The 16,246-nt window shown below is 29.5% G+C and overlaps 1 protein-coding gene across 1 annotated transcript in view; it reads left to right on the top strand.

Moving 5' to 3' along the window:
* Positions 1 to 946: 946 nt before the first annotated feature.
* Positions 947 to 16,246, top strand: part of LOC100210807 (glutathione hydrolase-like YwrD proenzyme) — a 33,392-nt gene continuing 18,092 nt past the window's right edge. The window contains exons 1-2 of the mRNA XM_065789133.1: positions 947 to 1,217; positions 7,458 to 7,620. Of these exons, the coding sequence (XP_065645205.1) occupies positions 967 to 1,217; positions 7,458 to 7,620 (414 nt within the window). The 5' untranslated portion in view covers positions 947 to 966. The remainder of the gene's footprint in view (positions 1,218 to 7,457; positions 7,621 to 16,246) is intronic.

Below are 16,246 nucleotides of genomic sequence, written 5' to 3'. Positions count from 1 at the left end.
ATAACTATCTTAACCAGCTTAAAGCGGTTATTACCACCTTAATAAAACAGAGGAGCTCAAATGGCGAAAAGTGGTGGGCGGCCCATTGATCCCTCTTTTATTAGTGCCTCTTAGTTATTTTATGGTGGTAGTAGCCGCTATGTTGACTATTATTTCCAAGAAATAGAACTAATTGTAAATAATAGTATATGTGTATATATATATATATATATATATATATATATATATATATATATATATATATATATATGTATATATATATGTATATAAAACATATATATATATATACATATATACATGTATATATATATATCTTCTTTTTTTTTCGGCATTTTCCGTTTAGGGGTTGCACAGCGGATCAAAATTCCTCCATCTATTGTTGATCCGCATCATTTCATTTGGCGCAGTTTTTACACGGGACGCCCTTCCTGACGCAACCCTCCCTACTTTTCCGGGCTTGGGACCGGCACTAAAATACACTGGTATGTGCATCCTAGTGGTTAGGTTATATATATATATATATATATATATATATATATGTATATATATATATATATATATATATATATATATATATATATATATATATATATATATATATATATGTATATATATATATATATACATATATATATATATATATATATATATATATATATATATATATATATGTATATATATATATATATATGTATATATTTATACACATGCATATATTTAATTCATATAAATAAATACACATACTAATACATTTGTATATATATATATATATATATATATATATATATATATATATATATATATATATTATATGTACATATATATTATATATATATGGATATTATATATACATATATATTATATATATACATATATATGTATATTATATATACATATATATGTATATATATAAAACTTTATTTTAAATCTTTTTTTTTTATAATTATTGAATCAAAAATTTTGAATATGCTTGGTGAGAAGTTTTATTCTCGGAGATCAACAGTTCTTGCAAAACATGCAGCTGTTGCAACTAGTAATCCAATTGCTAGTGAAGTTGGTTTAAGTTTGTTAAAAAATGGAGCCAATGCTGCTGAAGCTGCCGTTGGTATTGCCGCTGTTTTAAATTTAGTTGACCCAGGAATGACTGGACTTGGTGGAGATTGTTTTGTGTTATTTTATGATAACAAACTAAAAACGGTGAAGGGAATTAACGGAAGGTAATTTTTAATATACTAAGCGCAGTTAAATACAAAAATTTATAGTTAACCATGATAATTTAGATCACTAAGCGTCGTTTAGAGTATTATATTATTAGTTATTATCAGCCCCGTGGCTAGTGGGTTGCAAACCCCCCTCCCTCCAAAAAAAAAGTTTTAAATTTTCCACAAGGTTTTACTAAAGAAAAAAAAAAGATTTCCCTAAATTTGAAATAGGGCGCCTGAATTTCTATATGGTCCCAATAAAATTACTTGTTTATGGAAACTTTAGGGGGTGTCAGGGTGCCAAGCCACGACTCTGATTATCATTTATGCGCATTACAATGCACTTATTGTGTTCAAATTTAAAAATCAAAATGTGTAACTTTTTTACATTTCTAAGTTATAAATACCGTAAATTTTCTTAATTTTAAACAAAGTAGCACTTTTTAGTCGAATACCTCCGCTTTGTTTTGGAATTTCATAACAATTTTTATAAATAAACAAATTGGAACTTTAAATTAAATCAAACCATATTGGAAGTATATTAGTAATGAAAATGTTGTTTTTTTATAATTTTTAAAGATGAAGCTTTCTTTCGGAATTAGGGACACATTTTCCTTATTCCGAACATCCATTTCAAATCCCAATAAATAGCTTTCAATTTAAAATAGTAAACAGCCTATACTTGCATAGACTTCTAGCTAAGAGTTAAGTAAAAAGATTTCTAAAGTATTACTACTTTTATACTTTAATGTAAGGGTACAACCAGGGCCGTCCCGAAGAGGTCTTTTATGAGGATGAGTGTGGGGGGGGGGGGGTCTGTACTTTTTGCCACCTAGAAATATCAAAAAATAAAAGATCCTTAACCCCATACACCCTTCGTTTGGGGCGGCCCTGGATACAACAATACATTGGTACAGTGTATTGTAGTAAAAGTAAAATTAAAAGCATTAATTAAAAGTATCGCAGTTTTTATTATTGGGAGGTAGCAACCCTAGTGTGGTAATCCATGATTTACTGTACAGATATGTAAAAGTTTTTAAAAAATAAAATAAAAAAGTTGTAGTTTGAGAATGGCTGCGTCTAATTATTTTTTCTCGAATAATTTTTTTTGCTGCTTTTTCATTTTTTTTTTGCTGCATTTTTAGCAGCTTCACTTTGTCGTGAGCCACTCTAGATAATTCAGTCAGATTATAACATGTTGTTCTTTTAACTATTGTTCCCTTTTCTTTCCCACCGGTAAGAGCCTTTAATCTATCTATAAGCACACTGAGCACTGATTTTTATTATCAAAGATGCTTGTTCAACAGCATTATTGTACCATTAACTTCTTTAATATTTCTATTGCTGAATGTTCATAGAGTTGAACTTTGTTGAAAATTTTTTTAACTTATTCAATAGTATTATCAGTGAAACACGTGAAAGTTGTCCAACTATTCAGAAGAACAATTGTCAAATTTGTCATTTGTTACATCATGAAAAATAGCCCCAGTTGCAGTTTTATGTGGAGTTATTTTTAAACAACAGAGTGGAATTATACCATTATTTTTGAAATCAATTCGTCCATTTTCCGCCTTAAAGCCTTTATTTGTAAGGTCTTAACATGGCAAGAAACTAACGACTCCTCAAACTTAAGTAGCAATTTCTAGCAAAGTAAACTTTTACAATTTGCCTCCATTCTACAGTTTTAAAAACATTTACATTTAGTGGTGGCAAATTACTTGCGTGAGCTGGTAATTGTAATTAGATTATGTTGTTTGATTCAGATAATTTTTAACTCAAAATTGATGTGAGATGCGTGGCTAACTAAAAATAAAAGTTTATATCCTTGAAGTTTGATTGGCTTAAAGTAAAAAAATTGAACGAAATCATTTCACGATGTTTTCGCTTTTTATTCAATCTACTGGTAAAATAATAAACATCAGAAGCTCCACCTTGAACCCAAGCTTCTATTAAACCAATAAAATGAAACCCATGTTTCTATTAAATTTTGACCTTTGTAACTAACTAGATGTGGGAGGAAACTTCCAAAAGCATAGCAGCAAGTTAAAATTGTAGTCATTTGTTTTGTTTTTGCAGGGGCGAATTGTTTTGGATTTTTTAATCTTTTTCGACGAAGAACAATAACTTTACCTTAATCGCATATCAACTCACTTTCGTAACACTTAAACGCATGAAACAGCTTTTCATATAAATTATGATCTAGAAAAACAGGTCAACTTGGGTGAACCATTCATCACTAATTGCCGGTTGCGAAGACACCACTCTCACAGCTTGCATGCTAGTAGCTTTTCTTTGACAAATGTTTTCTGTAAATTTCCTCATGACGCTATAGTCCCACTTTCAAGTTAGTTTACCTTTAATGAATGAACTTGTTTAGGTTTATTTAAATAGTTTTCGCCCACAATTAAAATTTAATTTTTTTTAAAGCTGAAGCCAATGTCACGCATAAACTAAACAAGTTCAACAATTAGCCTATCCATTACTTTTTTTGCTTTTAACTTAGCAATCTTTTATTCATTTTAATCTGTAAAAAACAGTTGTTTTAGGAATGTTATACCCAATGATCTCAATATATATTATTTTGAGATCATATATTTATATTCATATTATTAGTTATATTTTGAGATCAGTGGTTATACCATAAAGCGGCTTCTGAATATGACATTTTCTCATAATTAATAGCCTCAAAACTAAGTTTAATTTTTCTTTCGCGGTTACACTTTTGTTAACTTTTGACAATTTTTTATTAGCAAACGTTAAGATAAACAAAACGTTAAAAAATTTTTTACAAAAACTTAAAAGCGTTACTTAGTGTTCGCGTCGTCAAAATACCATCGTTAAAAATTTTTGTTAATTAGTTGCATGTATAAAAGCCAACTTTTGCAACGACTATAAAAATTCGCTAACATTCCAAAATCTATTCGGAATTTTATAAATGTTTAAATTACGCAAAAAAAGTTTTTTTTTTCAATATATTACAAAGTGTTGTTAATATTTGATTTTTTTTTTCAAGATAAATAAACACCGTCAAGTTCTACATTGAACTGCATGCAATTTAAATTGCTATTTGCGGTTTTAAATTGTTGGTTTTTTCAGGGTTTTAAATGGTATTTTACTTGCAATTAAAAAATTCTATAGAATCAGTATATGATTTTGATATACTTTTTCATATTCTCATTAGCCTTGCCTTCTAATTTTTAATTGGTTTTCCTTTTTTAAAATTTCCCAAAAATAAAAGTGGAAACAATAAGAGAACTAAAGCTTCTCGGAGGGGCTGTTCGGAATTGGGGATATCTACGTGCTATATATTCTTGTAAAAGTTTGTAAAAAATTATGAATTTGTATTAAGGGGCTATCCCCCCTTAAAATTTCAATATTTTCAAAAAAAAAAAAAAATTGTTTTTAACTACTTTTACCTGTGTATGATTATAAAAATTGTTTTAAAAGTAGCAAATTAACCTATAACTATCTTAATTTGTCTATTTAAATAATCTATCTTAACGTGATATCCCTAGCAATGCCATAGCAACGCACTTGTTTAACTGTATGCATCCTATATTTTATCTTTATTCAACCCTAATGTGTGTTATAATAGTCAAGTACAAGCTTGAACAGCTTCTTTATGAATTTTTCGAGAATTTTTGTAAAGGTTGCTACATCAAGTACGACAATTTAAATCAGTTAGTGTTATTTTATCAGCTTAGTTTTATTAGTGAAAATGGGAAAAGATTGTCGAATAAGCAACGTACACAAACTCACCGTAAAAGAAAAGGATTTATTGGAAATCTTAATAAATCTGTGAACATTGATAGTGTTTCTGATAATGTTAGTATTGAGTTGCCAACAATTAATTTAAATGCTGCTAACAGCACTTGTGTTTTGGAACAAAATAATGAAAACTCACTTAATTTGTCAGCTTCGTCTCGAAAAGTTGAAGACTTAGAAGTTACACTTGTTTTGAAACCTTGTATATCTGGTTACCGTATCATTGATGTTGCTGTTTTGATTTCTGTCTTTAGTTCTTTTCTGTGTCCAGAATGTGGTAGTCCCACACTCTCATTAGGTGAGAGATATAATAAACGACATCTTCCTTGTTATATCTTAAGTGTCAAAAAAAAGATTGCAACTATCTTCATCAGTTCTACACCTCTATCAATGATAATAATAAAAAAGGATTTGATATTAATAAGCGAATAATTTATTGCATGCGACTATTGGGTCATGGATATGCAGGCATAAAAAAGTTTTGCACTTTTATGAATTTACCTAAGCCTATGACTAAAAACAACTTTGAAAAACTACTGAAAATAATTGCAACAGCTGTTAAAACTGTAGCAGAACAAACAATGATAAATGCTGCAAATAAATTGCAAAAAACATCTTTGGCACCAACTGATATTTGTGTATCCTGCGATGGTACATGGCACAAACGAGGATATTCATCACTGAATGGAGTCTTTTCTGTTATCTCTACTGTTAGTGGCAAAGTGTTAGATATTGAAGTCATGTCTAGATATTGTAAAGGTTGTAGTATTAATCAAGACCTTCAAAAGTCTAATCCAAATGCTTATGCACAATGGAGAAATTCCCATGTTTGTAAGTATAATTACCAAGGTTCTGCTGGTGGTATGGAGCCAGAAGGAGCAAAACGTGTTTTTCAGCGTTCTATTGATAATCGCCAGTTAAGATATATTCAATATTTAGGTGATGGAGACAGTAAAAGTTATGTGAATGTTAAAAATACATACTCTGATATAGAAGTTGAAAAGCTGGAATGCGTTGGACATTATCAAAAGAGAGTTGGAACACGGCTGCGGAATTTAAAGAAAAAAGAAAAAGGCCTTGGTGGTAAAGGGCGTCTTACAGATGCGACAATTGATCGCTTACAAAATTTTGTTGGAGTTGCAATCAGACAAAATGTAGGTAACCTAAAGGAAATGAAGGCAGGAGTGTTAGCATCGCTTTTTTCATGTGGCTTCATCGAAAAATAATAGTTTACATTTTCCACACTGCCCTACTGGTTCAGACAGCTGGTGCAAATACAATGCTGATAAAATAAATAAAACAACAACATATAAGCCAGGACCGGGTTTACCAATGGACGTTTTATGAAAGTGAGATATATATTTGAAGAGTTAAGTAAAGACAGTGAGTTTCAAAAATGTTTGCACGGCAAAACACAAAATGCTAATGAATCATTTAATAGAATGATTTGGGACCGTATACCAAAACAAACATTTGTCTCCCTTACCCAATTAGAAATTGGTGTATATGATGCTGTTGCTTACTTTAATATTGGAGCAAAAGCATCATTTGATATTTTTAAAGAACTGAACATGGAACCAGGCTTTCATATGATTGCAGGATGCAAAGTATTAAATAATGAAAGAAAACGAAATGCTGAATATCGAATAAACCCTGATAATAAGTCAAGACGGCAATTTTTACGTGCCAAAAAGTTAAAAAAAAATGACAAAATAATTGAAAAAGATGGTGACTTGTATGTACCTGGTGGATTTTGAAAGTTTGGATTATTATTTTTACCTATTTTATGAATAAAATATTACTGTATTTAAAGTTTTTACTTTAATCGGGTTTTTCTCAGAATTGCAATTTGTGGACGCCGGCCAATATATTTGGAGAACGATATGATATTTTTTTATGAAATTTTCATGAAGTGTTGTCCTTATTATACTCTATGATATGAATGGAATGGATTTTATTTAAATTAAAAAAAAAAAGTTTTGGGTCAATAAAATGATAAAAAATTTGACCTTAAACTTCGGTCGTCCTGTTGAGGTGGTGAGAAAAAGTTATGAAAAATCTGTTCCACTCATATCATAGACCTGCCTTATAACAACACTATGGTTCAGTATGGAAAGGTGAAAATGACTCAATTTCTTTGTATTTTGGCCGGCGTAAAGTCATTTTTTGGTCATTTTAGGGGTATTTTGTGGTTACCATGGCAACAATATGGACTTTCAAAAAAAAAGTTATTCCATTATTCTTAATTTAATATAAGCATGTTACCAATAATCATTTTTTGTAAAAATGCTTAGATTTAAAATCAGAGGGGGGTACCCCCTTAAAGAGATACGACAAATAATGTTTTTTTCATGCTTCAGCCATAAATTTAGTTGTGAAATTATAAACATTAAAATATAACCATTTAACATATATTACAAAAACTTATTAATACAAAAGTTTATTGTGAAAATATCAAAGTTATACACAACTCTGTTTTTATTTCTTTAGTGGAAGATCTCCAAACAAATTAACTATAGACTTGCTTTCTGAACAGGGTATCTCCATCGAAAAAGCCTTTAAAAAAATTCCTCGTTCTTCAGCGTATTCTGTAATGGTTCCAGGTGCCGCAGCTGCTTGGATTGATTGTGTGGAAAAATTTGGATCCGGAAAGGTTTTGTTTAGTTTCATTTCTTGCATTGTTTTTATGATTCATTTATTGCAATTTTATAAACATGTTCTTCAGGTGCTGTTGGCTCTGCAATATGGAATCCTTGTAAAAAGATAACATAAATAATTTAGAAACTGTTAAACAGCGAGCAACTAAACTTATTCCAGAGTTAAAGCTTCTACCCTATGAAATAAGTTTAAAAAACTTTTATATAACTGCCTTAAAAAATTGGGAGAATATGGTGTGATTTAATATATATATATATATCGTATTTGCGCATGCAATACCGCCTACGTGACGCATCTGTTGGTATCATCATAACTTTAAATATAGCCCACCAGAGGCGCTGCAATAAAAGTAAAGCCTTTGTGAAGATTTGCGCGCAACATCGCCTATCTGAGCAGCACGTGCCTTTTTTATTTACTTTATTTTTAAACAAAGTAATTGCGTTGCGCCTTAACGAGTTTTGTAATGCTTCATTGACCATATTCTATTGAAAGTAATTGTTTTATTGACTTATCCTGAAGTCGTAAGAGATGCGTTTGCGTAAAAGCAAACTTGAATTGTAATTAATATGTTTGTTTTTTTTAAATAATTTCTTTACAACGTGAAACTACTATTAAAGCTGTTTAATCATTTGTTTTATTATTGATTACATAGAATTATATAAATTTAAGTTCAATCTGATTTTTAGAAGTCTAGTTTACAGATTATTATTCTTACAGGGTTTATGCGAAATATAAAACATTTTTTAAGAAAATATAAAACATTTTTTAAGAAAATGTAAGACATTTTTTAAGAAAATATAAAACATTTTTTAAGAAAATATAAAACATTTAATTACGTAATTACTCCATAACACTTTGGAATTTGTGAGGTTTATTCCTGTCAAAGAAGAGAACTATAAAAAATAAAAAAAAGGACGAGGGTAGTAAATTAGTTGTTAGTTGTAAGTGCCTTAAAAGTATAATTTTTTGAGTCTATTATCAAACTTTTTATCATACCTTAAAGTTTGGAATCAGACTTTTTAGTATGGAATAAAAGTTTGATAATTTATAAGATATAAAACTTTTATTCCAAACTTAAAAGATTTAATATGGTGAGTAATACTCGTTATAGTTTTAAGTTTATATTAAGTACAATGAAAAATAGAAAATTTACTATATCCATATTTAAAAAAATGCTTTTTTTTATCCATAGAAAGCTTTTTAAATGCGATACATATGCAATCATGCCTTACTATGCTTATAATTAAAATATTTTATTCAAGCTTTATTTTGTTGTTTTAATTGATAAATGGAAAATGAAAGAGAAAGGAAAAAAAGAACACTTATTACAAAGGATGTTGTAAGAACCATAAGAAAGTCAATTCTTAAAGAAATGAAGTGAAAAGAAATAGCGGAAGAAGTTGAAATATCAGTTTCTGCAACACGTTCTATTTCTAATAAAATCAGTAAAGGAATTAGTTATGATGAAATCACATCAGTAAAAAAAGAAAGGCGCAGCTCTTATGACGAGTCACTTAAATCTGAAATTCGATTGTTAATTGTGCATGATCCAACTCTTACTATTACAATGAGAATGTTTCTCAATGATACTTTAGCATCATTGAGAAACATTCTCATTGAAAGGAATATTAATGCATCTATACCAACAATATCTAAGTATTTGAAGTCGATGGAGTTCACAAGAAAACGACTTACATTAGTACCAAAAGAAAGGAACTCGCCGCAAAACGTTGATTTAAGACAAAGTTTTTGCAGGACTATTAATTCGATTCCTGATAGTAACTATTTCCAGATGAAACCGGCTTTAACTAACATACTTCTAAGCAATATGGCTAATCTATAAAGAATACAAAATGTTTTGTTAAAGTGCCAGCAAATCGTCTAATGGCCGCTATAACAGTTAATGGTATTCTAAGCTTTAAGATGGTGCCTATAATGGCGATATTTAAGTGGATGGTGCCTATAATGGCGATATTTTTTGTGATTTTATAACCAACAATTTAAGACTTCTATAAGGCCGTTTCCAAAAACTAGCAATGAAGTTAAGGCTGCTTTAAATTCGCTTATACCGACAATTGGCATTGATTTTTGTGGTTGGCATTGTAATATGAGAAGATGGGTTTTGAAAGGCATAGCAAGGCAAGAATTTTATTAAAGTGGATGCTTTGTTATTTATATTATAACGGGTGATGCGGAAGTTATTGGACAAAATAAAAACGTCAACAACTTATTTATAAATAAAAAAACAAACTACTACTATATTTTTTTTAAATAAAGCATTTATCTTTTAATAAAAATATATTATTTTTTATATGAAAAAACACCACCATCTGCAATTGATCTCAATTTTGCTCTACCGACTTTCATATGCGACTGTAAAAAGTTTAAATCAATTTCTTGTAGTTTTAGTTTAATGCGATCAATCAAAACTTGCTCTGTTGAAGCTTGCCAATCTCCCTCGTAAACCTTCTATGCCAAATGTCCCCAAAAGTTTTCAATTGGTCGTGCTTGAGGCACATTTGGGGGATTGGATTCTTTATCAACGTAATAGACATATTGGTTCATCTAATTTAGAGAATCTTTAGAATAACGAGAATTTGGTAAATCTGGCCAAAATAAATAGTTTAAGTCTCCATGATACTTGTGAATAAATGGAAGAAGTCGTTTTTCTAAATTCATTAATATAGATTGATGAATTAATCGCTACAGCCTTGGAAGTGCAAAACAATGGCTCGGACATACCACGGTCAGATATGGCTATCCACATTAATAATTTTTTTGGAAATTTCTCTTTTCCTATAAAACGAACACTTTCTGGGCATGTCTTTTTGTTGTTTGTGTAGTATCCAGAATTTCCAGGCATGTTTACCCCTGCAAAACAAAAATATTTTTCGTCATCGATGACTAGAAGCGATTTTGTGTTATAGAGTTGGTTAACTAGTTTCCTGCTTCTTTTCTTTGCCTTTATTTGTTGTTCTATAGTGTATTTTGGAGTCTTTTCGCGTTTTCTATATTTAATATTCATTTTTTTTAACTGACAACCAATTGTCGATTGATTTACACCGAATTTAATACCTATTTTTCTCTGACTGACCCCTTTTCGATTGTTGACAAGTCTCGTTAATTCGGCTTTCTTTTCTCTAGTCCAGGATGTCGGACGACCAGGGTGCTTTCTATCAGAAAACGATTGAACAGTTTCAAGTTTTTTTAGGTTATCATATATTGTACTTCGAGCAAATCCTTCCTTTTCAAAATGATTTATGATTTTTTTTTTTTATATTAGGTTTATTTACAAAAAACATTTTTAGTCGCTTTCGAAAAGATTCTCGTTCAGCTGCACTTAACCTCATTTTAAATAATGGTGTTTCAAATAATAAAGTTTATATTTTATAGAACGTTTATGCCTACGCATAAAACCACAAAAACTAATTATTATGCTCAAATAATGAAATTAGGATTTGTCCGATAACTTCCGCATCACCCGTTATTTTTAAATATAATGAGTTTTAGTTATATTTAAAAAATACACTTTATTCTTTAGAAATTTTTGTATAACTTTACATATCATAAATACACTTTTAAATAACTAAAATGTTTTTTATTTTCTTAAAAATTGTTTTTTATATATATTTTTAATGTTTTATAATTTTTAAATTTGTTTTTTATTTTCTTACAATTTGTTTTGTATTTTCTAAAGAAATGTTTTATAAATTCTTAAAAAATGTTTTATATTTTCTTAAAAAATGTTTTACATTTTCTTAAAAAATATTTTACATTTCGCATAAACCCTGTAAAAGACTTGTTAGTTTTCGAAAAAACGTTATAAGCTATTTTTGCCTGAAAAAACTGAAATAATTTTTCAGTGCATGTACAATATGGATCATGAAGTATTTACTTATGACTTAACTTGAAAACATAGTTTGAAAGTACCTAATGATAGTTTTTCTCTTATGTTATAGGAAATAATAGAGTTAACATAATTATGCCGGAATTCATTTATGAAGAAAGGAGCAGTGCTCAAGTAATGCCTGAAGCTGAAATTGTTTCAACACTCAGTAGTGACAACAATTTTGATACAGTGTTCGATTAAGAACTTCAAACTGCTGACAAATCACAGAGTAATTTAAATTTAAGTGACTTGAGTGTTTGCGAGGTGCTAAATGTAGACCATGCATATTGTGTTGTTCCAATCCCGTACAACTCAAATAAAGAAATTAAGATAAATACGAGATAAAACGTAGATTCCATTGCAGGGAGTTCAATTGGCAATCCAGACTTAAATTGTGAGTTGGGTATTTATCCTGATGCTGAGATTAACGAGGTGGAAATCCCTCAAAATGAAGACCCTAGTCAGAATGATGAGGAATGACCTCAAAGAAAGGTAAAACTATCACTATTAGATTGGAAAAGAGAAAAAAACATAAGACTAAGAATGGAGGGCTTGCCGTATTTAGGATTTTCCAAACCGAAAGGAGAAAATAGTAGGCATGATAAACCCTGTGATGGAAGGGAAATGAAAGGGAGTGGCCTGCACATCACGAAAGTGTGCTCAGGCGAAAATCGGGTTTGTGAAAAATTTACGGAAGAAGATAGAAAAAAAATATTTTCCAAATTCTGGACTGAAATGAACTGAGATCAACGGAAAGTGTTTGTCGCAAACTTGGCACAAAAGGTAGATTTTGTGCCAAGTCTAAAACAAAAAAAGACGAAAGAAGAAATTTCTAGAAGGGAAGTAAGCAGAAAGTTTCACCTTTTCCTTAGAAACGAAAGGGAACTTATGACAGGCACATTGTAAAAAAGAACCGAGCTAGAGAAGAAAATAATAATGACAAAGACAACCTAAATAAATAAATGACAGTAAAGGAGGTTAGACATCATGTGTTTACTATAAACGTTCAAGCGGTGAAAATCAGCCTTTACCTTTACGCCAGTATCCCACACTACAAAACCAAGTTGAACTGCCACAATTTCACTGTTTACAATTTTTCCACTCATGTTGACACTTTTTACTGGTTTAACGAATCAGAAGCTGATTTGTCTGCTGACACGTTTGCGAGTTGCGCAATAAGAGAAGTAACAAAAAAGGAAAAACTTCCTGTGATTTAATATTCAGATGGATAAACGTATCATAACCGCAATAGCATTATGTCAAATGCCCTGATATCATTTAAGTATAGAGTTAAATATTGACATCTACCAGAAATTCTTAGAAAAGGGGCACACCCAAAAGGAGTACGATTTAGTGCATAGCACAATTGAAAAGAGCTCAAAAAAGAAAGAAATTTATCTTCCTAGCGATTACATTAAATGCGTGAAGGATGCCCAAACAAAACCTTCACCATGCAATTTATTTGAAGTAGATCATACTTTTGTAAAGAAGTATTCTGAAACATCGACAATGGTATACTCATCAATACCTTCTGGACTTTCTGCCGGCGATCCAACGGTGACAAACCTTCGATGTCTATGGTATAAGCCCGATGGAAGAATGTTCTACAAACTGGACTTTGACGAAGATTAGAAACTTCTGGCAAGAAGACTAAAGAAAATTAACTTTCCGATAACTTTTAACCTTCTCCATCAAGACAGGCTAAAAATAAAGCCGAAGAAATATCAGCATCTTCAAGAGCTCAATGACGTTCTGCCGAGTGACTGACACGCTTTCTATGATAACTTACCTCACTGAGCCTCTATAAACGTGTTTCGATTGCATAGGATCTTCCTTTTTAATATGATATTGTAATATGAACTTGTTTGTAATAGCATTTTTTCAAAAGTCAAAATATTTTTAGTTCTTAATTTAGCATAATAGTGTTATAAAATGTAAGTCAGGAAGTTCCGTTAAAAACTGGCGTGTTCCATTTACAAAGCGTACTGACATGTCAATAAAACAAATTAGCATTTAATGGTCAACATATTTTTATTGTTTTTGCACTAAAAAATATGAAATATTAGGTAATGAAACAAATATTATATAAAATAGATAACAAAAATAACATAGATAACAAAGATAAACAAATTGATTTATCTTGTTTTTTTCGAAGAATAAATTTAAACTTTAATCAAAACAATTATTTCTTGCAGAGTCTTTTTTACTTCGTTTTGTTATTGGTAGTAGCAACTAATTTAATTTCAAATCCAAGAAACGTCATTTACATAGAAATTTAATCCAAGGCAGTAACACCTATGTGATATAAAAATAAGGCAGTATCGCCTAAGTGACACAATTTAATAAAAAAATTCACTTTCTTAAGTTTATTTTACATAATAGTGTTATAATACATATCTCACATATAAGTAAGCAGCTTATATGCCTTTGGAATGAAAAATGCGTCTGTGATTCAGTTTTTCCTTCCTCCTGTAAACTTTGGATTTGATCACATGGGATCAAATGGTATTGACTGCGCAACGACGATATACATTTGAATTTTTTTAAGGTCGACATCTTCAAAAGAGTTATTTAAATATTTTAAATAAAAACTTCTTTTTTATGAATTTTATTCCATTTGTTTAAGATATATTTATTTTTACGATATTTTATGGGAATATTGATAGTCGCGTCTTCAAATATATTTAAATAACCATTATAAAAAATATAAAAACTGTATCATACAAAACAAGAATTTGAACATGGGTTTCCATAATGGCCTCGTTACATAATTGCTTATCTGTTTTTTTTTTGTTTTTTTTATTGTTGTTGTTGCTTTTTTTGTTTGTATCCATTTATTTAACTATAAAGTTAATAATTATAAATTTAACTATAATTTACAAAATTAGATTCGGTGTCACTTATATAGTTAAAAACCAATCAATGGAGTGAAACGTTAATAAAATCAGCAAATAAAATTAAACAAATATTAAGACAAGAAAATAATAGAGTAAACTACAATAAAACATGTAGTTGAAAAAAGTCATAAAAAAAGAACAACAATATTAAAAAAATCAGAATCAGAACAAAAATATTAAGGTAAAAATATTAATAATACAGCTAACAAAAACGAAAAAAGGAGAATGAGCAGGAGAATAAATGTACGTGAACCAACAAATTAAATGAAAAGTAAACAGCAAAATAAGTCGCAAGAACTCAATCCACAAAAAAAAAAAAATGCAAAAAACTAAATACGTTTAACATTATTCATATACATAAATACTCTACATATTAACAATATTTAAAATTAATTAAAATTTTTCTTTTTCTTAATGCGCCTAAAAAAAATTAAAAAAAAATTTAATGATGTTACCTTTATAATGTTTCTTTTTAGAAACTTATATTGCTATGTTTATTGTTTCTGATAACTTTTATTTATCTTTTATTTTTTCTGCTATCAAAATAAATGTCTGTGACGCTTTTGCTTGTTTTCCTCAAATCCTTACAAAAAGATTTCCTTAATTTAAGCCTTTCACACCGAACTTTCCTTTTGTCAACCACCAAGCTCTAATCGTCCTAATAATCTAATAATCACGCCAACACCGATAAGGACTGCAGTTGCCAGGGATGTTGCGGCTTAGTCTGATATACCATATCTATCTCCTAGATTTGCTAGGGCTTTCTTATTTCCTCCGCTTGGGTAGCAGTAGCAGGCAAGAAATCACTGTAATTTTACTATAAAACCCTCTTCACTTGAGCCCTTCATAATATCATCCACCACCTGAAACACAATCTCTCAGCTTCAACTACTCTGTATATCGAAATTTGTCCTTCATTACCATACTTCCTATAAACGACTCTGCAACCTGGTTGTTACTACTGTATCAACACCACCAATATAAAAACGACGAGAATTTCTTCGATCCAGTAAGAACAATTGTTCTATCGGTGGTACTTTTGATTCTCTTTAATGCTCTCAGAAAACAGTCATTTGCTAAGTAGATTTAATGCTTAACATCAAGGATTTATATGACGCATTTTCAAAAAAAAATCCAAGCTCTTCTAGAAATCACATAACATTTAAAACTAGATTTTAGGCGACACAATTCTTCTCGGGTAGTAATTAAGGCGTAAACACGTTTCACCACAGATTAAGTCTGTAAAGTTTTTTAAGGGGTTTGGTGATAAGACCAATTATGTCTTCTTCTTGCCCCTGCTATTTGTATTTATATTACGGTTTACAACATAAATAAATTTGTATCGCAAAAAAAAAAAAAAATTGGAATTGAACAACAACAACAACAACAACAACAACAGCAACAACAACAACAACAACAACAACAACAACAACAACAACAAAAACAACAACAACAACAACAACAACAACAACAACAACAACAAGCTATTTATTTTCCGTAAATCATTTTTATAATAGTTTTGATAATAATAATAATAATAATAATAATAACAATAATAACAATAGTAATAATAATAATATATTATAATAATATATTATTATTATTACTATTATAATAAGATAAAAAAAAAATTAATACAAATTATAGTAATAGTAATATTAAGTATGTTTACATAAATTACAAAGAAAAAAAAAAAAAAAAATATTATAGTGGAAGTTATGAGCATAAAATTGTTTATAATAATAAGTTAATGATTTATTTAGGATGGTGTCATTCATACAGAAATCTGATCAAAGGAGTGACACCAATATTTAAACACAATATAAGTATTAATA

Source organism: Hydra vulgaris, chromosome 01, assembly GCF_038396675.1.
Source record: "Hydra vulgaris chromosome 01, alternate assembly HydraT2T_AEP".
In the NCBI taxonomy this organism is placed as follows: domain Eukaryota; kingdom Metazoa; phylum Cnidaria; class Hydrozoa; order Anthoathecata; family Hydridae; genus Hydra; species Hydra vulgaris.
This window is presented reverse-complemented; position numbering and strand designations above follow the sequence as displayed.